This window comes from Otolemur garnettii, unplaced genomic scaffold (genome assembly GCF_000181295.1).
Source record: "Otolemur garnettii isolate 467f Iridium unplaced genomic scaffold, OtoGar3 scaffold00180, whole genome shotgun sequence".
NCBI classification, from domain to species: Eukaryota; Metazoa; Chordata; class Mammalia; order Primates; family Galagidae; genus Otolemur; species Otolemur garnettii.
The window spans coordinates 1,712,504-1,736,094 of NW_003852575.1; the positions used below are offsets into that span (position 1 = coordinate 1,712,504).

Consider the following 23,591-nt stretch of genomic DNA (forward strand, 5'->3'; position numbering starts at 1 on the left):
CTCTCTCTCTCTCTCTCTCTCTCTCTCTCTCACACACACACAGTGTCTCAGCCTTAGCTCTGAGCTTCAGGCAGACTGAGTTAGAATTGCCCTCATTAAAAACACCTCTGTCATTTTAAACAATCCGGGGGAAGTATACATCTGTCACGGTCTCAGTAGAAAGCCACACTCGCCTTAGCTGGAACCAATGTGTGAGTATAAATGACACACACACACATTCAGCAAGCAAAGTGCTGAACCTTTCTTTACTTACTGTCCCAGGTGTGGCAGGGAGATACAGTTAGACAAAAAAAAAAAGAAATTAAACCCCCACTGCCCGTGAGAGTGTACGCTACCCGGGGAGTCTGGTGTGATTTTAACAAGACACTTAACCTTTTATAAAATGTCTGTGAATGTGTTTTGCTCATGCATGTCATCGTGATTCTCCCAGACTTTAAATGTTGCTCGGAATGTATGCTATTAACTGGACAACAATACGATCATGAGGGGGGGTGCCCCCAGCGCAAAAGAGCCTAGCTCCTGCCAGCAGCTTGCTGAGGGGCTGGAACCTTCATCGTGGAGGAGGGCAGTGAAAATGCCAAAGCCATTGTGGGCTGCCCAGCCAACGGCTGTTGACAATCTGCAGGAATAGCCCCCTGAGAGGCTGGCAGCCTTCAGTCTTGTTAGCATCAGGGAAAACCACTCTGTTGATGTATTTTTTGCACAAGTGCCAGAGGTCAGTATTTGTCCGCAAATAGCAAGACCAGGTTCTCACCCTTGTCCCCTACACAGGAGCCACACAGTATCATGATTATACACACATGGACACAGCCCCTGGGTGCCCTGTATACACCTCACATTACATTTGTCCCTCACAAAGGCCACTGAGCCACATATACAAATTCCCCATATTCCCACTTTACAGATGAGAAAACTAACACTTCCAGGGCTAATTAATAAGTGGCTAAGAAGTGATAAAGGCAGGACAAACGCTCTGTAGACCCGGACTTCCAACTCCTAGCTGCTGCCTCCCAACCTCTCTCTCTCTCCCCACACATATACCCCTCCCACTCTGGGAGGCCACGGTGGGCAGTCGCCTGAGCTCAGAAGTTCAGTAGAAAAACTAGCCTGATGTTGTGGTAGGCACCCAGCTACTCGGGAGACTGAAGTAAGAGGATTGCCTGAGCCCAGGAGTTTGAAGTTGCTGTGAGCTATGATGCCACAGCACTCTAGCCTGGGACAACAGAGCGAGATTCTGTCTCAAAAAAAAGAAAAAAAAGTAAAGATAATAAGATAATAAGAACCTCCAACCAGGATAGGCACAGTAAATAAGAACAATAAATGTTCAGGTCAAAAGAAGGTCTTTCTCCAGATGTGTATGATTCCTGTATTCTTGATTTCCTTTTCATTTTAAAAGAAGAATATGAGAAGAATACATTAACTCCAATATAAAAACTCTCGGCTCCCTAAGAAAAGACCTTTTTAAATGAATGGTCTTGAAGCAAGTATGTCTCTGTCTTATCCACCTTAAAATCCCTCTAACAAGCAAAGCATGTCTAGGCATGCTCCTCAGTGGCAGACCACCTCCAGGGCAGGGCGGTGGGAGGGCCTCAGCAACAGCAAGCCACTTCTGAGATGAGCAGCCCAGGAGACCAGGGCCAAAGCAGCAACTTGACTTGTCTGGGATGGCAGGGATTTTCAGTGCCCAGGACTCCTGGTCCATCACACACTGCCTCCCAGCCATGAGGCCTGGAGAGACAGGACCTCCAGATGAGGTTATTGGAAGGTGGGACTCCTGAAGCTTCCAAAGGTTCCAGAGTCCCTTGACTCCATAACAAGTTATGCAAGGTGATGCTCAGGTACATTTGTGCATAAACATATCTAGAAAAACAACCCAGGAAAGATCGATGCAACAGGTGATACCCTGAGAGCAGGTGGTACCCAGCGGAGTTCTTAGGGATGAATTTGGGGAGGACAAGGAGTAAAGTGGAATTAGAAGTGTGTGGGCAGAAGAAACAGCACTTCTCACAGCAGAAAGGTACAAAACAGCTGTGGATTACATGAAGCTGTAACTACGGTGTGTGTGGAGAAGACAGGGTGGAGGACCCTGGGTAAAGAGGACAGAGGCTTTCAGCAGGAGGTGCCTAGGTCAAGTTTGTATTTGGACAGAGAGCTGGAGGCTATTTAAAGATTTTTTTACTTTTACTTTTTTTAAATTTCAGATTAATATACGGGTACGTATGATTAGGTTGCATTGTTTACATTTGTTACGAAAAGTCCAAGTTATATTTGAGTCCTTTACCCAAGAGACGTGCCTCATACCCCTACGTTAGACCTATTAGGTGGGAGCTTACTGAGACCCTACCCCCACTCTTGAATTTTACTGTGTTTTTCTCTCATGTGGGCCTATAGTTGTTCATCTATAGTGTGGGCCACTAGTTTGAAATTAGTAACGAGTACCTGGGATGCTTGTTTTTCTGTTCTTGAGACACTTTGCTAAGGAGAATGTTCTTCAATTCCATCTAAGAAAATACCAAAGATGTAAAGTCTCCATCTTTTTATGGCTGAATGGTATTCCATGGTAATCATGCACCACAGTTTATTAAAACATTCATGTGTTGATGGGCACTTGGTTTGTTCCCACATCTTTGCAATTGCGAATGGAGCTGCAGTAAACATTTAAGTGTAAATGTCCTTCAGGTAAAATGATTTTTTTCTTCTTGGTAGATACCTAGTAATGGGATTGCAGGATCAAATAGAAGGTCTACTTTGACCTCTTTGAAGATTCTCCATACTTCTTTCCAAAAAGGCTGTATTAGTTTGCAATCCTACCAACAGTGTATAAGTGTTCCCTTCTCTCCAGACCTTCACCAACACCTGCAACGTTGGGACTTTGTGAAGTGGACTATTCTCAATGGGACTAGGTGATATCTCAAGGTGGTTTGGGTTTGCATTACTCTGATGCTTAGGGACTATGAGGATGTTTTTTCATGTATTTGTTGGCTATTCTGTCTTCTTGGGAGACGGTTCTGTTCATTTCTCTTGCCTAGTGATTAATTGGGTTGTTTGCTCCATTCTTATTGATTCGCTTGAGTTCTTTGTGGACTCTGATTATTACCCCTTTGTCAGATTGGTAACATGAGGATATCTTCTCCCATTCTGAAGGTTGTCTATTTGCTTTTTTCATTGTGTCCTTGGCTGTGAAGAAGCTCTTAAGCTTGATTGGGTCCCATTTGTTTATTTTTGTTGTTGCTGCAATTCCCAATGGGGTCTTCTTTATAAAATCTGTATTGTTAAGAGTTTTTCTAACATTTTCTTCTAGAGTTTTTATTGTTTCCTGTCTCAGATTTAAATCTTTTACCAACTTGAGTCAACTTCTGTAAGTGATGAGAGGTGTAGGTCCAGTTTCAGTCTTTCACATGTACCTAACCAGTTCTCTCAGTACCATTTATTAAAAAGGGATTCTTTTCCTGAGTTCAGGCTTTTGTTTGGCTTATTGAAGGTCACATAGTATCATGAGGCTGGTTTCATCTCTAGGTTTCTATTCTGTTCTACTGATCTATGTCTGTATCTTTATGCCAATACCATGCTATTTTGATCTCTATGGACTTATAGTATAAGCTGAAGTCTGGTAATATGATGCCTCTGGATTTGTTTTTCTTTCTTAGATTTTCATTGGCTATTCAGGGTAGGGTGACCAGATTTTAACATCGGTAAGGCGGGACAACATGGGGGGGGGTTGGGGCGGGGGTCGGGACAGGGCCTGACAACAATGCAAACTTTGATAAGCAGTTCTCGATAATCACTTCTCAGCAATTATTTGTTATTATTACAGTTTAACATTATAAAATTAACAAAAATAATATAAAACTCGTATTCTGGTGAAATAGTCACATGGCAGCCAAAAACCGTATATTCCCTTCCTGTTCTCCCACCCATTCGTGCATTCTTTCCAAAAATCGGGACTTTTTTAAAATGCCATGGGATGCAGGACAAATTGTTCAAAAGCGGGACGTCTGGTCACCCTAATTCAGGATTTCTTCTGCTTCCACATGAAATGAAGAACTATTTTTTCCAGTTCTGCAAAGTATGGCATTCATGTTTAAATGGAGATCGCATTGAATCTGTAAATTGCTTTGAGTAGTATAGACATTTTAACAACATTGATTCCTCCCAGCCATGAGCATGGTATGTTCTTCCATTTGTTAATGTCTTCAGCTATTTTTTTTCCTCAGGGTTTCATAGTTCTCTCTCTAGAGATCTTTCACATCCTTTGTTAGGTATCTTCCAATGTATATCATTTTCTTTGAAGCTACTGTGAAGGGAATTGTGCCTTTGAATTGATTCTCAGCTTGACTGTTGCTGGCGTACATGAAAGCTACTGCTGTGTGGACATTTATTTTACATCCCAAGACATTACTATATTGCATGATCACTGCCAAGAGTGTCATGGTCGAGTCCCCGGGGTTTTCTAAGTATAAGATTATATCGTTGGCAAAGAAACAAAAGTTTGACCTCCTTTATTATCATTTGAATACCCTTGATCTCCTGCTCTTGCCTGATTGCACTGGCTAGAACTTTGAGCACTATGTTGAATTGTAGTGGCAACAGTGGGCATCCTTATCTGATTTCATTTCTAAGTGGAAATGTTTCCATTTATGCTCCATTCAGTATAATTTTGGCTGTGGGTTTGTTGTAGACGGCTTCTATCAGTTTAAGAAACGCCCTGTCTGTGCCTATTTTCTCTTATCAAAAAGGATGCTAACTTTTGTTTCTGTGTCTTTTGAGAGGATCCTGTGATCTCTGTTTTTGTTTCTATAAATGTGGTGAATTATATTATAGATTTGCAAAGGTTGAGCCAACCTTGCCTCCCTGGGATAAAGTTTACTTGATCATGATGTATAACTTTTTTAATGTGTACCCATATTCTATTTGCTAGGATTTTATTGAATATTTTTGTGTGAATATTCACTAATGATACTGGTCTGTAGGTTTTCTTTTTTTATTGGATATTTTCCTGGCTTTGGTATCCGGGTGATATTTGCTTCATAGAAGGAGCTGGAGGTGGTTACTTCCTTCTCGATGTTTTGAAATAGGTTCTGCTATACAGGTAGGAGCTCTTCTTTGAAGATTTGGTAGAATTATGGTATAAAACCATCTGGTCCAAGACTTTTTTTGTTGGAAGCTTTTTTATAATTGTTGTAATTTCAGTACTTGATTTGTTAAGAGTTCTAATTCTTTCTGACTGAGTCTAGGGAGTGATTCCAGGTCTTCATCCAAAGACTAGTAAAAGTGACAAACCTTTGGCTAGATTAACTAGAAACAGAAAAGTAACATGTCTAATAACCTAATCAAAAACAAAAAGGGGGGAAATAACAACAGATACCACAGAGATACAAAAGATTATCACTGATTACTTGAAGATAGACCTTCAGTGTTGCCAGTGAGACTGAAGCAGGGGGAAGCCAGTGAAGGCAAAGTGAATAGCCAACAGCTGGAGAAGATTAGATTTAACATATGCAAAATACCAGGGGTGAGGAAGAAAAAGGAGGTAGGTATCTGAAGTTGAATGGAGAGGTCAGGGCTATACAAATGTGGGCGTCACCAGCCACTTGCAGGAATTAGAGACATCATTGTTGATGAGAATTCTTGAAGAAAGAACATGAAAATGGCAAACGTAGGACCCACCAACGCAGCAGGGGACTGACATGTAAGGAATATTGTCCAGATAGGCTCATGGATGGTGGACCATGAGATTCTGGAAGCGTAGAGGCTATTGATAAGGGAGGAGATCGGCTCAGTGCAATTTCCTTTCTGGGCACAGCACACTCTCCTCTGGGCTTCTGCTTCATCAACTGTATCACTGTGGGTTTGGACTTGACAATCTCCAAAAGAATCTCTTCCAGTTTTAATATGCTATAAGTCTAAATCTCTTCTCAGTAATGTAATCCAACAATCAGAAATTCACTGTGGAAGAAAATCTTGGCTTTCAAATAAGGAGAATTTGCTTGGGACCAGGAACAGAATATAAATGCTTTATCGAGTGTACACGCTGTGTAATTGCAAACATCAACTTTCTGATAATGAGGGAAGGACATAAGGCGTTTAAAGACATCCAATAGAACGACTAAACTACTTACACAGAAGCATATGTCATGATTTCCACCATAAGTTGTGATATAGATGAGTCAGGCTGTGAGAGCTAAATTTAGAATTCTTAAGGGCCCCTCCCCCCCATGTCAGACGATTCGGTGTAACTACAGCGAAGAGGAAAATGCTGATCCAGGCAGTATTGCATATCTCTAGGGTGACACATCTGAATAAAAGTAGCTACAAGGACCACCCCCCAGCAAGACTGGGGTGGGTCGTAAGAGATAAGGTGGTAACAACACAAGAAAAGAGACAAGCTTCCCTGGGCTTTGTATTAAAGATGTAATATCTGGAATCTGGGTGCCTGGGATTTGGGGAGATGTCACCTCTTACGCCACGGAGGAGGGCCAAGAAGAAGAGGCCAATGATTCAGAGTGAGGATGACAGAGCAGGGACCCAGATCATAGTCAAGTGAATCATAGACCAGGATACCTGGAGACCTGGTGCAGCTGGAGGGACCAAGACAGCACAGCTGGGCTGAGAGATGAAGCTGGGAGCCAAGGGCAGAGCAAACCAAGACAGAATGAGCCTCCCCCAGATCCAGGACAAATTCCACCGAGTTCCCACCATGGAAAATTCAGGCTTTTATGCCTGAAGGATCACAACTGGCTGGGCTGGTAAGCAGCTGCCAGGCACACTATGTGACGGTGTTGCTGTGACAGGCCCCTCTCTGGCTGCTTCTTTGTCTCTCCCCCATGCCATCCTTAGCCTCTCCCCTGGCCCACACCATGCTGTTTCTCTGCATCTCGATATAAAACATGTGGTAGGCTAACTATCACAGGCTCAGTGCCACCACAAGCAGGTTGATATGTCATGGCTCCTTAGTGCCTTCTGTCCTCAAGGGCAACTATTAGTTTAAGTAAGAGGCAGAGGCCCAATTTCATTGTCATGAACACAGGACCTGTGGAAGTTGAGGACACCTGTGATACATGAAGTCACTTGCTGCCACTCGGTCACAGCATCCCGTCTGGGTTTGGGAGCAGTGCCAGGAGAAGTGAATAATGGTCACTCACTGTGCTCCAACCCCCAGGCCGTGACACATCCACTCGGGTGCCAGGCAAGCAGCTGTAACACGCCCGCATTACACAGGGGCCCTGGGGGAGAAGAAATGCGACCCGGGGCTTCTAAGAACTAAAATTTTAATGATAGGGGAGCTGGAACACAAAGATGTAAACCAGGAGCCAATGATGTAACCATTACTGTGAAGGAACACGAAGGTTGCTCGTAAATCAGAGGTCAGAGGAAGAACGAGGCTAGTACAAAATAACATCATTTTTGCCTATGATTTGGGCACAGATTGTAGAGAAAAAGAACTAATGTCATTGGCAAGTTGATAAGAATGCTAGGAAACATACACATGGCCAGATACAAACTTTGTGGGACAACTGAACACCAGGTGTCAACATTTTCAGTATTTATACTTTTTGCCCATGTCACACCTAACCTTGGGGTTCATCCTCACTAAGTCATGGAGAAAGTACATAACGTGACAAGTTCAAGAATGTTCATTACCAAATTTTATAAAATAGTAAAAAATGCCAGGTAAATTATAATACATGTGACCCGGTTAAGGAAGTTACGGTAAGCCCATGACAAATACAATGCAGTCAATAAAAAATAATGATGTATTCTACCTTTCCTGATGTGGAAAGGTTTATGGTATGGTTTGAAGTGGAAAAGTCACTACAACATTGTATGTATAATATAGGCACCTGTACCTATACATGTGGGATCATATTTCCATACAAAATGGGCCTAGAAAGTGTTCACCAAAATCAACAGTGATTTCCTCTGGGAATGTCACTGTTTTTCTTAAGTTTGCATATAATGATCATGTTTTAGTTTCTCAATCAGAAAAGCAAGGCTGCAAATAAAGCAAAATAATAGCAGGTGTGCTTCCATGACCACAAATGTCAGGAACCACAGCAAGTTCAAGAACCCCAAAGAAATCTGAAGACCTCATAGAGAACCGTTCAATAGCAGTGGCCGTTATTCTTAATAGCTCCAAAGTCATTTCTTAATTAGGACAGATTCAATTTCTGTATGTATTATTCTGGCTCTCAAACGCAGTGGGTTATAACCTATATTGCAGTTGAAACAAAATGTTTTTGGCTCAAAATAGATGAGGTTATAAACCCATCAAAACTGATGACTTTCACAAGAGTCCATGAACCCAAAAAGTAAGACAAAGAAAGATGTATAAAATCTACTTTGATTTTTGGAAAAAAGAAACCAAATGACTACAAAAATATCAACTCCAAAAATACCAAGAAAGCTTCAATGGGAAAAAACAGAGAATGGAATGAAAATTGGCATATGGATGTCAAAAATCCAGAGTCAAAAGGTTTTGAAAATTGGTTGTGCGTCACCAATTATATATATCCAAGGTCAGTGTGACGGGTGCACATTTCCAAGAGCAATGGGAAGTTTTTCAATGCCCTAAAAATCTCTTTTCAGTGACTGATAATATAGCTATAATGTGAGGTTTTTATTCATTTAATTATTGGAAACAGGCCTAGGAAAAAGAAGGAAGAGGGTTATAGCTGTACCCAACCGTTATGTTAACTAATGTCTAAGACGTGTTTAATACATAATTGTCTTCTCTTCTCACCTCCAGGAGAAGCACAAAAAAGAAGCTACAACAATGGCCAAGTTGACGGAATCCATGAGTGAGTAACTTGAAATTTACTATTTAGTTTTGGTTTTGAATGGGAAAGCACAAAACTGCACCAAAATGACACCCCCTCGCGATGGTCTGATTTGTGCTCTTTCATTCTTACGATAACTCAGGTCTATTTAACATACTTTGCATTGTTGATGTTACTTTATGCATTATTCAAAATTCATTCTGCTCAGGGTCAAATTCTGTGCTGCAGCTCTTACTCACAGAATGGATCTGAAGAATCAAATAGATTTGTAGCACTGTCTGGGGTATTGAGACCCACGATAATTTTGCCTGTCTTTTAAGAGATTTAGTCAAAGTCAACTGAAGTTTCCTATACATATATTGCATGGGTTGTCATCTAAGAACAGAAAAGGATGATGAAGCATTGTTAATCCCTTTAGGTATAGTTCAGAAATTCCAGAAAGAACTATTAAAAAATGGATTGCTTAAGGTATAAGTAGCTTGTCATGATTTAACTTTTAATACGTCAAAGTTAAAATGCTCTCGGCTCATCAGCTAAATAAATAGAATTTACAGCTCATTTTTTCTAAAAGGGGGTAATTAATTACAATAAATCCTTCTGTGAAGGAGAAATGCAATTTTCTATGTTGAAGTTTAAATACTAAAGACCATATGGATAGGAAATAAACAGACGAGGCATATTTTTTCCTTTGAAAAATAAAAATTACTCCTGGTGATGGATTTCATATGTAAAGTTACAAGGGAAGCTTGCCAACACTTTGCTGCTATCATTAGGACCACAAACACCTTATTAAATTTGGCCTACAAAATTAACCATTAATCTCGCCGACTTTTAACTGCGCACCTGCTTCCGGCTACTATTCCTCAAATCATGAGACTTAAATACAAGTGAACCTTTTATCCCTAAATAGCCATCCTCACCAAGAAAAGATAATGTTACAAAGTTCTTTACACTGCATTCTTTAATTCCTGGCCCCAAATCTCTGCCTTGTAAGTCTCGCACGTGTGCTGGTTTCATCATGTGAGCCATGATTGACACGGAACAAACCCTACTCTGCAGTGACCCCTCCCCCACCCGCTCTTCCTTCTGCGTCATTGCCTCCCCTGCGACATCTCTCATTTCTGCCTCTAGTCTTACAGTCTGAAAAGTGTTAAAAGAACCTACCACTTGGTTTGAGGAAAGCCCAACTGAGTCTCTGTAGGTGAAGGCGTCTTGAAGTTATGAAGTGCTCTTCTCAAACCTAGAATGAAATAGTGAAGTTACCAGAACCATCCAGAGGGACAAGCCTGTGTTGTCAATATATGGAGTGGAACCACAGACAACACCAACTAACTCGCAGTCCACAGCCCAGGAGCACATTTAGTTCTGATTGCTAAGTCCAAAGTCACCTATACGAGTGACCCACAGGTTCTCAATAATAGGAAGATCGGTGGCTTAGAATCTAGCATCACTATCCACACCCTGAGTCGAGTGCATGGGTGAATTAAGTCAGAGAGCATTTTGCATGAGTCGTCAAGCTGCCAGTTTTTACAAGGCTTCTGTTAGAAATTGATATTCTATATCAGTGAATACTATTTTTAACTCGTATAATTGAATTGTAAAACATTAAGAGCGCCGATCAATATTTCTGATAAAGGTATTTTAGTGTTTCTGTCTCTATTGGATTCCAAATACATTTAAATAAGACTTCCTCATCTGAACACTGATTTTTTGGTTTCAGATTTGCCTGGGCAATAATTCTAATGACTTTTGTCTAGGAACCCACTGTCTTAAGAGAATTTTATCAAAATCAAAGTCTAAATCCTTGGGTAGATGAAAGGGTATCGCCACTCTTCTAATTGGCATTGTCTTTATGAAAAAGATTACATAGATATTTTTCAATACAAAAGTAGATTTAAAATTTGAGGACAGACTTTGGAATCATACCCAGTGTACCAGTTCGCTAATCCTCACAAGGAAATAGAACGTTATGAAGTATATAAAATGTGCAACAACGCTTCTAGATCAGTGGTTCTAGAACTGTATTAAAGGGCAGAGGCCTGAGGAAGGTGGAGAACCACTGCTCTAGATGTTGTGAAATGCTAATCGCATGGGCAAATACTAAGCGCATCACTAAAGTTAAATTCACCAACGGTGATATACACAACCACACCTTGATTCTACATAGGAAACATACAAGGAAATACACACATAGTTATGTAAGGAGACTCTCTATCCCTAGGCTAAACAAAGAATTAACATAACAATTATTACAGTAACAAGATGGGAACATCAAATCCATGGCCACCGGAGAGAAAAACATAAACAGAAGCATGAATCTCCAGGACACAATGCTCTGAATGGGTTTCCAGAGCCAATGAACACTGCTTGTGAAACTGCCAAGCAAGAACCATCTGGTTACTAGAACATCCCTGTGTTCAGCTAGAACTGGATAGCAGTTCTGCTGTCCGAGGCGTCCAAATGTAACCAATGGCTAAGCCAAAACCGTAAGGGGAAGGGGCGTCTTCTTCATCTTCTAGAGCAGGGAGGAGACGTGTTTGTCTCCATCAGGACCAGCTGTTATTCAACTACCCAAATCAAATTCATTTTTTTAAAGAGCGAGCAAAAGACATAAAAATATTAATGGATTTTAAATGTCTAATTAAAAGCAACCTCATTTAATAAATAAAAGATAATACTTTAACATATTTTGTGTCGCATTAGTGAAATGAGAAGAGGCATGATGAGGATAAAGAAGAAGAAAACAGAGACAGGAAGGAGAGCAGGTGTGGGGGAAGAAATAGAGCGGAAACACCCGTAAGAAAAATACATAGAAAACACACAGTACTTTCTATAAGAATATAAGAAAAGAGAAGGAGCTGTGGAGGGAAAAAGAGACAGAAACACAGGGAAGTAAGAAAATGGGGAGAGGAGGTTAGGAGACTTTATACTAGAGTGAGATGTTCCCAGGGGACTAAAAATTAACACACTACACATGCCGTTAACAGGCTGTGAACTTGAATCTTTCAAAGGCCATCAATTGTTTTTAACAAGACCCTTTGAAATTTTGATCTCTGTTTGCATCTTCAAAATGGGCATCTTCTTACTTGGACCACAAGAAACCATGTTCCAAATAGGGTAGCTAGAAATATCCCCCTGGGGGAGTAACTCTGAACTTGCCCACTGGTAACCAGCTAAGTGAAATCAAACTGAAAGTCTGACCCCACTGGAGCTCCCCACCCTGTCTGTAAACAAGCATGCAGTGACCCAAACCATGTGGCCACCAGATGTAAGGCTGGGGTCGCGGGGCTCTATCTAGGGTAATGTAATTTCTGTGAGACAGTGACAGATCAGAGGTGTCCAGAGGCATGCGAGTACCTGAGGCCTCTGGAACCCAGTCCATAGGGAGTACCTTTGTAAGCTGTTCTTGCATAAATCTCCATAAGTGATTCACTCCATGGTCATCACCTGTGATGCATCATTCACTGCCCGCCCCCCCCATACCAAAGATACTGGGAATGTGTCAAAAACAGCAGTGGGGTCTCATCAGACCATTTCATTAACAATTTGGATTGTAATTGGAATCGGGTATCTGATCCTGTGCATGGTGGCAGAGTTACAGGGTGGAACAGGTAAGGGACTTGTCACTCACTGATGCCTTACCCAGGCTGCTGGGCCCCTTCCTGAGCCCCACTCAGGGCTCTGCCTTTCTCTGCTTCAGTCACCTGTCTGCAGTGCACTGCCGTGTCAGTAGGTGGGGCCACCTGGGCTGCATGGCACTCTCTGAATCTTGGCAGAAGGCACTGCCTTCCTGGTGCTTCCCGTCTCCCCCTCGCCAGCCTCTCAGGCACGCCTGCCCCAAGCTTTTCCTTTGCTGGCCAGAGCATTCCTGGCAGCCATCCTCATGAGTCACCCTCATGAGACTCCCCCTCCTGCATGGTCCACCTGGATGTCACAGCCTAACACATCCGCATGGGAGAGAAGAGGAACTCTGCATCATTTCCCAATGAACAACAGAGCAGCAGCCTTATTCTGAGCAGCTCCAGGGGCGGAATCCTTATCCAGCCAGGGAGAGAGGCAAGTAGGCCACGGTTTCTCTCCCTGCCTAGAGCCAAGGACCTGCTCTGTGAGATACTCAGAGGTCTGGGCTGTCTGCTTTGATACAGAGGGAATTCCTCCTATGATTAAAGAAATGGCTCAAATTTAGCAGAGATGTGGAATTTTCTGGTGTCAAATGAAATGAAGACAGAGAACCAATTACAATCCATTAAAAATTATCTCCATTAAAGCAGAGTGGGTTTTAATCATGTATTCCCTCTCTTACAGAGCAGTTATTATAACGCTGGCATTGTGTTAAGGTGTGAAAAGGCAAAAAGATGGAGCCTGCACCATGCTCAGCATCTGGGGGCAAAGGAGGCAAGAGGGTGCAGTACTGAGAATGTGGCCTGCAGGTCCCTGCAGCTTGCAGGCCTGCAACACCCCCACGGGCTCCTACATCTAAAAGGCACTGCAAAGATGAGCAGGCTCCCACCAGGCAGCTGACGGGACTGTGAGTGCCAGGACCCAGGGTAGAGGACACCGCCTGGGGGGACAGAGGTGGGGGAGGAGGGGAGAGCAAAACCCTGGCAGCAGATGACCCAGCATCAGTAGGAAGGTTCATCAAGACAACTTGTGTGCAGCTTGGGGTTTTCCTGTGGGTAATGGGGCAGCACGTGAGGTTTTTAAGCAGAGCAGCATTTTAGACCGATTCCACTAAGACATCATGGGTGGGTTGCAGGTTGGGCAATAGTGATGGACACACCCAGAAGCTGGGCAGCAGATGAGCCTAGAGGCCCTGGGGCCAGACAAGGATGGACCTGAAATGTGTTAAAGAAATGGTGACCGTCAGGATGTGGTAAAGGATGAGGAAAGACTTGGGGACAGAAGCTGCCTGTGCTTTGAATTTAGGGGAGAGGCCTGGCCAGAACTTCCAAGAGCAGGAAATACAGGAAGAGGAAGGAGGCATTTGGGGCATTTGAGGAGTTGATACAATGATTGGTTCAAATTCAGAGTCTAAGATGTTTACAGTGGTAGCTACAGCTTCAGTTGTCTGGAGTCATTTTTGGCCTGCCATCAGCATGACTTCAGAGAAAGACTCCTCAGCAATCGAGGGTGCAAATGGGGCAGATGTGTGTACACCAGCAGCATGAGGCTAAGTCATGCTGCAGTAACAAAAACATCTCAGCTTAATGCACACATTGATTTCTCCTTCCTGCCACTTGTCCATGGTGGTCAGCCATGCACTAGACACCCAGGGATCACCCAGGGCCACAGTCAGAGGCTCCATCTCTCCTTCCTGCCACTTGTCCATGGTGGTCAGCCATGCACTAGACACCCAGGGATCACCCAGGGCCACAGTCAGAAGCTCCACCTGCTTTCATACTCATGTTCATGGTGGGGAAGGGCACGTGGCATATCCACACTGCATCTTAGAATTCCACCCAGAAGCAACACGTGACTCTTGTCACTTCCATGCTGGTTGCATTAGCAAAGCAAGTCTACAACCACGCTGAACTGCTGAGGTGGGCACAGTTCTGTGCTTGGGAGGAGGCTGCACAGTCACCAGAGGACAGAAGGGGTGAAACACATGCTGGAAGTGCCCAGAAGCCAGACTAGGTGACAGGGGTGCAATCTACTTCTTAGCAATGGCAAGGACTACCATCTACCCCTAGGTCAGGCTACAGAGAAGAGTGACAGAATTAGAACCTGTCTGATGGAAGCTGGAGCCATGCAGGAGATGTGATCACTGCCGGAGTATACTGGAGAAGGACAGAAATACCTTGGTCCTCCCCTGCCACTGACCTCCAGGCTCCCAGTGAGCCCCAGCTGGCCAAGCCCATCCAGACATCAGCTGACAGAGGTGCTCCAGGATGCAGAGCTGAGCAGGCTAAGATGAGGCAGGGATGTGAGGGCCAACAGGCCCACGTGGGCCCAGAGAAACTCGAACAGTCCCCCAGAGTCCAAATGACTTTCACTCCAGAACCTCCTCCATACAAAGACGAAGCCTGGGTCCCAATCACCGAGACAAAGCGCCCAGGAGAGGAGGTGTCAGAATTTTAGACAGGATCCATTTCTCTGGAGGTGTTAGGGCTCTTGGCAATGGGAAAATAGGAGGATGATTCCCTTTGTGGCAAATACACTGGTCCTGTCCCACCTACTGGAATGTTGTCAGCTAAGTATCCCCCTCTCAAATGCGCTGCTGCCAGTGTCCCCCTCCCAGGCTCTCTTGGGCAGAGTGGAGGATTTTACCACAACACAGCACACTTTCCGCCACCCCGTCCCGCACTGAGAAAGGACAGTAGTCATAGGTCCAAGGAGATGCAGGTACCCAGACTTTGGCCTGAGTGTGTGGCTGTTAACAGATCCCATAGCTAGACCAGGACTTAAGGGCCAAGGAGGATGAGGTGCTGGCTCACAGTGGGCAGGGTTATTCTTTTAGGCGCTTTTAGGGTACTAAGTGACACTTTATCCCCCAGAGTCTAAAGCTACACCAGGACCCCCAGATGATTCTTTTTAAAATGTACCTTCTCCCTACCTGTGAAATTTGGGAACTTTAAACAAGGAAATCTGAATCTCAGGCTCCCACTTGCACAGATAGTTGTAGCCTCATCTCAAAAGTAATCTGAGGATGTGAAGGTGATCTGGCTGCAACATCTGTCACCCCACTGATTGCCAGCGTTGATGCGGCTGATCTGGCTGCCTCGGCAGGGGTCCCCTTCCTCCTCCATTGCTCTTATATGCCCCTCCTCAGCTGCAGGCTCCCTCAGAGAGGACAACCTTGCCCAAGAGAGGAGGGCTGTCCTTCAGTCAAGGGTATAGCAGGAGCCTCGCTTCCCGCTAGAACCTCTGAACAAGCTCTCGGTCCGTATGTAGGAGAACATGGTCTATTCCGGCCTCCAAGACTCAGACCCAGGGAGTGAAGCACTGCATGTGGCCGTCTGCTTTTTAAAACAAAAGGAACTCAACTTAAAGTCAAACTCATCCCTCTGGATTCTCCGTTCCCCGGCACACTTTAAATCACCACTTAGATCCATTTTGCCCCTGATTATAATCTGAGCTTGGCAATGACGCCAGCCTGGAAGCAATGCGGCAGGGTCTCTGCCTCAGGCAGCACCTCCCTTAAGTGCACTTGGTTTCAGGTCCTCTTGAACCCCCCTGAGGGGCCCCTCACCCTCTCTCCAGCAGCTGCCTTGTACCTTTCCCTGCCCAGGGGAACACCTCTCTCCTCTCCCCTCTCCAAAGCCTGTCCTCGTCTTCCACGGTTGCACACAAGCTTGTGTCTGCCCAGGATTTCTCGATGATTCTCCACTTCCCTTGCCATCTCCCAGCCTCCTGCAGGTGGATGCAGCAGGTGGGCTGACACCAGTGGGCTGCAGGGCAGGGTGCGGGTGCAGGTTGTAATTTGCCAACACAGATGCTAACAGTCATTCCCCTACCACGTGGTTCTGGCTTGCACTTCAGGGCACAGATCTTGGAGGCCCAAGCTGGAGGCTACTTCACTCACTTTGCCATGACCCCAGGAGCTGAACAATGTCCCTGTCAGCTCCTACTTGCCAATTGGCTCCTGACACCTCACTAGCAACTTGACAGTGTGCTCCTTTCTGTGTACTCTTTCCTGGGGGAGGAACAGAGTGGATGGTAGCGGGGCTCACTGACGCTTCTGTACGGCGTGAATGTGGTCCACACACCACACACCATTTCAGGCCCACCATCAGGCAGAAAAGCAACGCTAGCCGGCAGTGTCTTCCCTGCCTGTGCTCCTCTGAAAAGCTGGGTTTGTTGTTGTTTTCTTCTATGAGGACATGCTTGTCCTTACTAGAAAATATCTTTTAAACTCAGATCAGCTTCCTGGTTGAGATTACGGACATATTCAGGTGGGATCAGCCCAGCTCTGAGGTTGAAGGGGCTGAGGGCCTGGGCCGCGGCTCCCTGCGGTGGGCGTCACACCCTGTCTGCTCAGCCTTCCCCCTGCCTGCGTCCCTCACAGTGGGGACTTTTCTGCTTCTGTGGTTCCTGTTAGTTGCTTCCTGGGCTCACTGGCCAGGTCCTTCACTCTAACATCCGGCTCCAGATGAAAATGCATTTGTCCCCCTGGCCACCTCCACAACTAGCATGTGTTTTAAAGGCTAAACTGGTAGAAAGACACGGGAATGTACAAACCAGCATAGCAAGTGAGAAGATTTCCATCTCATCAGGCCTGACATTCCTGGAAGTTATAACTGTCTTCATTCAAATGGAAAGGAGGCGAGGCTTGTTTTCCCAAACTCTCTCTTCCGTCTACAGTGATGGAGACCCCGGTGGGTGGGAGCTCACCTCTCTGACACCCATGCCTTGGCACAGCACTAGGAAGATCCGGACGGAGGTCTCTCAGCTTGGGCGCCACTGGCACTTGGGGTTGGCTGAGTGTCCAGGTGAGGTCCTGTGCACTGTGAGAGGCTTAAGAGAGCTTGACCTCAACCTGCCAGATGCCAACATCACCCTTCCCCCCTGGTGTGACATTTGGTGTGAGTGTCCTCAGATATTGCTAAGTTTGTTCTGGGGGAAGGGAGTCACCCCCAGTGGAGAGGTTGAAAACCACTGCTCTAGATGAAACCAGGAAGAGGAAGACCAAGCTGTCACAGCTTTTATTCCTTCACAGTGATGGTGGCATTTGCTGGTCAACACAGCCCCTGCGCAGGCGAGAGGCTCCCATCCCAGCCCATGCACAGCTTGCACCTTCTACTCAGTAGCACAGGAACAGTCACCCTGGACCACGCCTGTGACCAACACAGCATGTCTGTCCCATCCCTTGGCGCTGGAGATGGCCCCGCCATTCGCGTTTTGTTTTGTTGACGTTGCTATTGAGACTGAGAAAGATGGGGCAATTTTTCCGGTGTGATAATGTTCAACAGGAGAATTGGAAATATCACTGCCACAGCGACTGGCAGAAACAGGAGAGCAGGAAAGTGGGTGGGTGGAGGAGGCAGAGACCCTGCTTATGACAGAGCTTGCCATTTCCTCCCAGAGGCCAGAACGGGAGCGTGATACTTTGCAAAACTGCAGTTTTTAGGGCCTGCCCAATGACATCCTCAGTGATCATTTTTCTCAGTCATTTTGCCTTTGCCAGCCATTGACAACGTGAAGCCCAGCTCTGGGGTCGCCACATTTCTCAGGCCTTCTTCACCTGTTCCCATTTACCCCCATCTTGGGGGCACCAGGGCCACAGGCAAATCCTCCAAGTGGCATTTCACCCCAGTGTCTCCTCGTCTCTGACAGGATCGGGGACTCTGGTCCTCCCTCATGTCCCACTCCTTTTTCAGAGGTAATCACGGGCAGTGCAGGTGCTCCAGGCATGAGTCACCACACCGTGCACCAGCCCGCTTGGCGACTCAGAGGCAGCAGCCCAAGCCAGGCTGCCACCAGCATCCACAGGCCCGCAAGCTCCCCAGATCTCTGCCTCTCTGCTCTATCACCCCCACCCCAGGCCCCCACATCTGGCAAGGGGCTATGCACCCAACTCCTCAGGCCTCCTTGCAAGCCATAGGGTGCCCAGATGACACCAAGGGCCTCCCAGACCCCATGCAGAGCCACGTCCCTAAAGCAGGGCCCAGCTCCCAAAAGGAGCACAAAATACCCCCAGCCTCCCTGAATTTGCTAGAGCCCAAGGTGCAAAAGTAAACAGACACATTTTTAAACTCTCTCGCCTCACACTCCCTCCGCTCACCTCCCCCTGCCTCCCACCAACTGCCACCCTTCTCACTGTCCTCTCCTCCCTCCTCCCACGAGCTGCCACCTGGCTCCAGATCCTGCTCCGCCCTCCCACCACCTGCCACCCCCCAAGCTCAGGATCCACCCACCCTCCTCCCACTGCTGCTCCCTTCCTCCCCATCCTCTCATCAGCCTCTGCTGACAACAGGTTTCAGCACAGCCAGGCAGAGGGCAAGGGTGAAAGCAAGTCTCCCTGGATGGCTGGCACAGGCCAGGTCAGGCCGTGGGGCTGGACTTCAGGGTGTCTGTCTTTCCTCTGCACCCTCAGAGAGCAGAGAGGGGGACCTGCAGACAGGTGACCATTTGGAAGAGGTGTTCAGAGGTGTGGCAGCGAGAAAGGCTGGAGGGTGGAGAGTAGACAGAGACTCCACCAGGAAGCCTGGCAGACCCAGGCAGAGGAGAAGGAGGGCGAGCGTGTCCGGGAAGCCCTGGGCTGCAGAGAACGCTCTAGAGACATGTGAGCAGATGGTCTCAGGAGCAGCAGAGAACGCTGCATTTTAAAGCTCAAACTTCCCAGAGTGCGGCTACAGGGGTGGGGAGGGGCGCCTGCCACCCTGGACCTGGGCTGAGGCATACACCTGGGGCGGGGCGGGGGGGGGGAATTGGCTTTGTGCCTGGCACAGCCCTCTTTGCCTCAGGTTCTATTCCCAGTGAAAGGGAGGGGATGTCTTCAGGGAATTTCCATCAATAATCCATCGCCCACTTACTCCCCAGCACAGGGCTGCTGTCCCCACAGTTCCCAGCCTTGCTCTTCCTGCTGCTGACAGCTGTGTGACTGGGACAGCCCACGGGCTCACTGAATTCATTTGGGGAGGGAAGCGGGCTTGGGGAGGGCACCCGAGCTTCCAGTGTGGGCAGACTGAACTCGGATGAAGGTGGATGCCACCTCCTAGAATGGCTTCCCAGAGACAGAAACATCACTGCCTACGTTTCTGGTGTGCTTTCCTGATTTGATATCATCTAGCTCACAGGATATTAAATTCCAGGCTCAAAGGTGTTGGGGTGGGAGGTATCTTGATGGTTAAATATTTACTCACAGAATTGCTCTGCAGCCCAGAATCGCATTCATAAAGGTTCCTCCATAATTAGCAAGACACCCTGACATCTGAGGCGGGTGCAGCCCTTACCAGGTGAGGCAGGGCAGTGTGGTGGTGAGAGACAGACAGAACTGGATCTCCCAGCTGCCTGGCCACTTCCCAGCTGTGAGGCCGCAGATAAATACTTGACCCCTCTTCTCTGAGTTTCTGCAACCAAGCATAACAACTACCCAGCTGAGCTTTGACAATATACCTAAAACTAATATATATATATATATATATATATATATGCGCGAATAGGTATAATGTGTATAAATAATTGCATTTGTGTATGTATATGTTTATAAAAACCAATAGGTACATTGAAGCTAATATATATTTATATGCTGAACACTAATATATAATACATATAAAATACTTCTCACAGCAATGGTCCTATATCAGGCACTCAAACAGAAAAATGAAAAACAAAAACAGAAACAAGATATTATCATCACCCTCCACACCTCATCTTGCTTACTATTCCCAAGCCCACTGTGAGAATACTCGTGTTGTCGAGTTTTGTCACCTTGTACTGTTTTCAACTGTCTCAAAGATCCAAGGGTTATGATGTGGCTTTATGATTTTGTAAGTTGGCATTAAATGCTAAAAACTCTTGCTGACTGCTTCATGCTGCTCTGGGGATTTTACTATGTGCTGTTCGTACCTACAGTGCAAACACAGGTAGAAAATGAGTGACTTGTTCTGACAAGTTACCCCGCACCTTACCCTTGAGTGATCATCACGGCCAAAGAGCCTACGGGTGGGCTTCCCTGCTGTCGACCGGCGACCTTCTCAGCTTGACGTGCTGGAACCAGTGGGAATAGTGAGGGGGGTGTTTCCTGGACTCACACGGTCCCCCTCACAGGATTGAGAGAGATAAAGCCCACTTCTGATTTCCCAAAGTCAGACCCAAACCAAACATCACTTCCCGTTTGGTAGCTAGGGCTTTTGTTCTTAGTAGATATTTATTTAATTCAGATTATAGTGGTCATCCTCAGCAGGAGGCGTCCAATTAAATCAAAGTAAAGAATCCTGAACAGTGTGCCTTGACCTTCAACTAATCCCCTTCCCCAAACAGTGTTCTACTCCAAGTCACTAAGTCCCTACACTACAGGACAAGTTTTGCAGTCCCTTCCTACCGGAATGTTCTCAATGGACAGGAAGAAATGAGTCTGGATTTTAAAACATAAAAATCCAGAATGTTCTCTGCCTTTGCATGTTCCTTCTCCTCTTTCCTTGGCTTTAATAAAAGGAAAGTTCTTAGACGCATCTTGAAGACTCTCCTATGGAGGTCTGCTCACCACTTTTCCCTGTCAGATTCATAAATGCTTCTCCATTACCATCAATGAATGAAGAAATCATTTCTTTCAGGAAATCAAGGGTTATAGTCCTCATTATTTTACATGATTTGCCCCTGCATTGTCTTTTTAAAAATCTGATTTTTAAAAAATAAATCACAAATAATTAACCAAGTAATCAATAAGTGTTTATCAGTAGGCACCATGGAAGAGGAGAGAGGGGAGGAGAGCCACACCCGTAAGACCCACAGAAGGTAATCGCTCCTTTGGACAAGACTAGAACTCCCCTCAGGAAGTAGATGATGAAATTCCAAGTGAGTGGGGTGCACCAGCAGGCACCACCATTGTTTCCTTTTTCTTATTTCTTTTAACTGAAACACATTATCAGATGAAGTTCAATTCACAACAGCCCACTTCCTGGAGGAACCCCAACATCATGCTGTAATGTTGGCTGCCTGTCTTGGCTCCAGTTTCTATATTGGAAAGACAACGAGATCATTAAAGAGACAACCTTGAGGCTGCTCATTGTAAAACAAAACAGGAACTTGTTACACATTTCTGTGCTTGATGATCACTACTGGCTCCCCGGGTCTCGACACCAAAATGAGATTTGGAAAGGGAGAGATCTCTTCTTGGGGGGACGCAGGAAGACGTAGGGAAAGCTGCCCCTTGGAGGGTGGACAGGACTTTCAGGAGGACAGAGGGGTCAGTGAGTAGAGGGGAGGGGAGGAGCAGCAGATGGGGTGCGAGGTCACCCTCTCCAGAGAAATCCAAGCAGGAGAGCATGTATGTGACCGCAGGATGGGATCGGCACACGATCACTAACGCTAGACATTTTAAATAAGGAAATAGTAAGAGAAAGTCTGACATGGTGGGTGGGGTCAGACTGAGCACGACCTTGAACACCAGCCAAAGAGCATGTATGTTATCTTACAAACCCACGTTTCCTGAAGTACATTCCTGGAGAAATTAGTCCCATGGTATCCACAGAATCAATCTTTAAAAATCAAGCTTGAGGAAGGGTATTGGTGGTTTAACAATTTGGGGAAGTGCTTGCCTTTTCCCTGGAGATCCCACTCTGCCTAATAAAGGTTCTGATGTCCTACAGCAATAACGAAATCTGCTTAACTACTACAGCAGCTTTAAAAATTGGTCTCCACAGTCTAGATAACTAACTCCTGGAACTGGCAAATGTTTCCTTATACCACAAAGAAGCAGAGAGAGGATCTTAGCAAATATGAATCAGGGCCTTGACTTGGAGAGATTAGGCTGAATGACCCAGCTGGGCTTCAGCTGCAATCACATGTATCTTATAGGAGGTAAGCAGAGAGAGGTTTGACCCAGAGGGAGGGAGGTGATGCAAAGACAGAGATTTAAAGGTGCTGACTTTGAACACTGGACTGATAAGGCCTCAAGAGCCAAGGATGCTGCCAGCAGACCCTCCAGAGAGCCTTGGGAGGCGGCCTAGCCCTACCGACACCTCCACCTCAGACTTTCACCTCCAGACCTGGGAGGATAAGTTCACTTTTCATGCCATTTCTTACAGCTGCCCTAGGAATTGAACACAAGGGGAGAGGTTGGTTGAATGACAGTTTTGCTTCAGAATTACATTTAATAGTTTTATATATATATGTGGATATATATATAAAATATATGTCATCCTGAAAAGTATAAAAGTGTTAAATGTGGCATTAAGAAAAGAAATGATTCAGCCTATAGATACATTGGATTTAATCAAATTGGAACTTTGAATATTCCTGACACACGCTGATCCTCCAAGTTAACCAAAACAAAAATATGAGCTATTTTGTGCCATCAGCTGCCCACACACACTCTTTAATGCATTAGTCCCTTTTTTCTCCCAGACTTATGGAGACATAAAGGACAAATAAAACTGTGTCTATTTCCTGTGCACAGTGTGGCATTTGAATCCATGTACACATGGCAAAGTGATTCAGTCACACAAGATCACCTTATCCATCACTCCACAAACATCGTCCTTGTGATGAGAATATTTAAGATCTAGTCTCTGACAATTTTCAGACAGAGACTTAGCAATTGTGGCAGATTTGTACCAGATCTGATTGTAGTAAATCTAATTTGTACTAGATTTAATTGTAGCAAATACAGCAATTTTCAATACATTATGGTTAACTATCGTCACCATGCTGTACAGTAAATACCCAGAACTTATCTTTCCTGTCTAACTGAAACTTCGTGTCCATGGACCAACATTCCCCACCACCACCGCTCGGCCCTTCGCGACCACCTTCCTACTCTCTGCTTGTATCATGTGACTATTTTAGATTCTGCATCTACAAGAGTGAGACTGTGTGATCACGGGGTATTCATCTTTCTGAGCCTGGGTTGTTGTTTCACTTAACATCATGCTCTCCAAGTACATCCAGGCTGTCACAACGGATGCACTTCCCTTCTTTTCTAACCCCCAAAATGCTGTCGTGTTTTTGCAGCATTAGTTAGAGCCTCAGGTGGGCCTGGATCCTAAGTCTGGGGTTTCTGGCCTGGTGCTAGGGTAGACATGGAGGCCGAGATCGCAGGTGCTGGCTCAGAGTTTGGAGCTGCAGGGGCTGGCAAGGTAGCACGATTCACTGGGTTGGGCCTGGTACTGCTGTCCACGGTGAGGTCTGCGGCTCACTCCCCTCCACTCCCCA

At 45.7% G+C, this 23,591-nt stretch overlaps 1 protein-coding gene across 1 annotated transcript in view; it reads left to right on the forward strand.

Annotated features, from left to right (window-relative positions):
- KCNJ6 (potassium voltage-gated channel subfamily J member 6) overlaps window positions 1-23,591 on the forward strand; it is a 267,077-nt gene that overhangs the window by 71,114 nt on the left and 172,372 nt on the right. Inside the window, exon 2 of the mRNA XM_003800658.1 lies at window positions 8,747-8,798. Coding sequence (XP_003800706.1) covers window positions 8,774-8,798 — 25 coding nt within the window. The 5' untranslated portion in view covers window positions 8,747-8,773. The remainder of the gene's footprint in view (window positions 1-8,746; window positions 8,799-23,591) is intronic.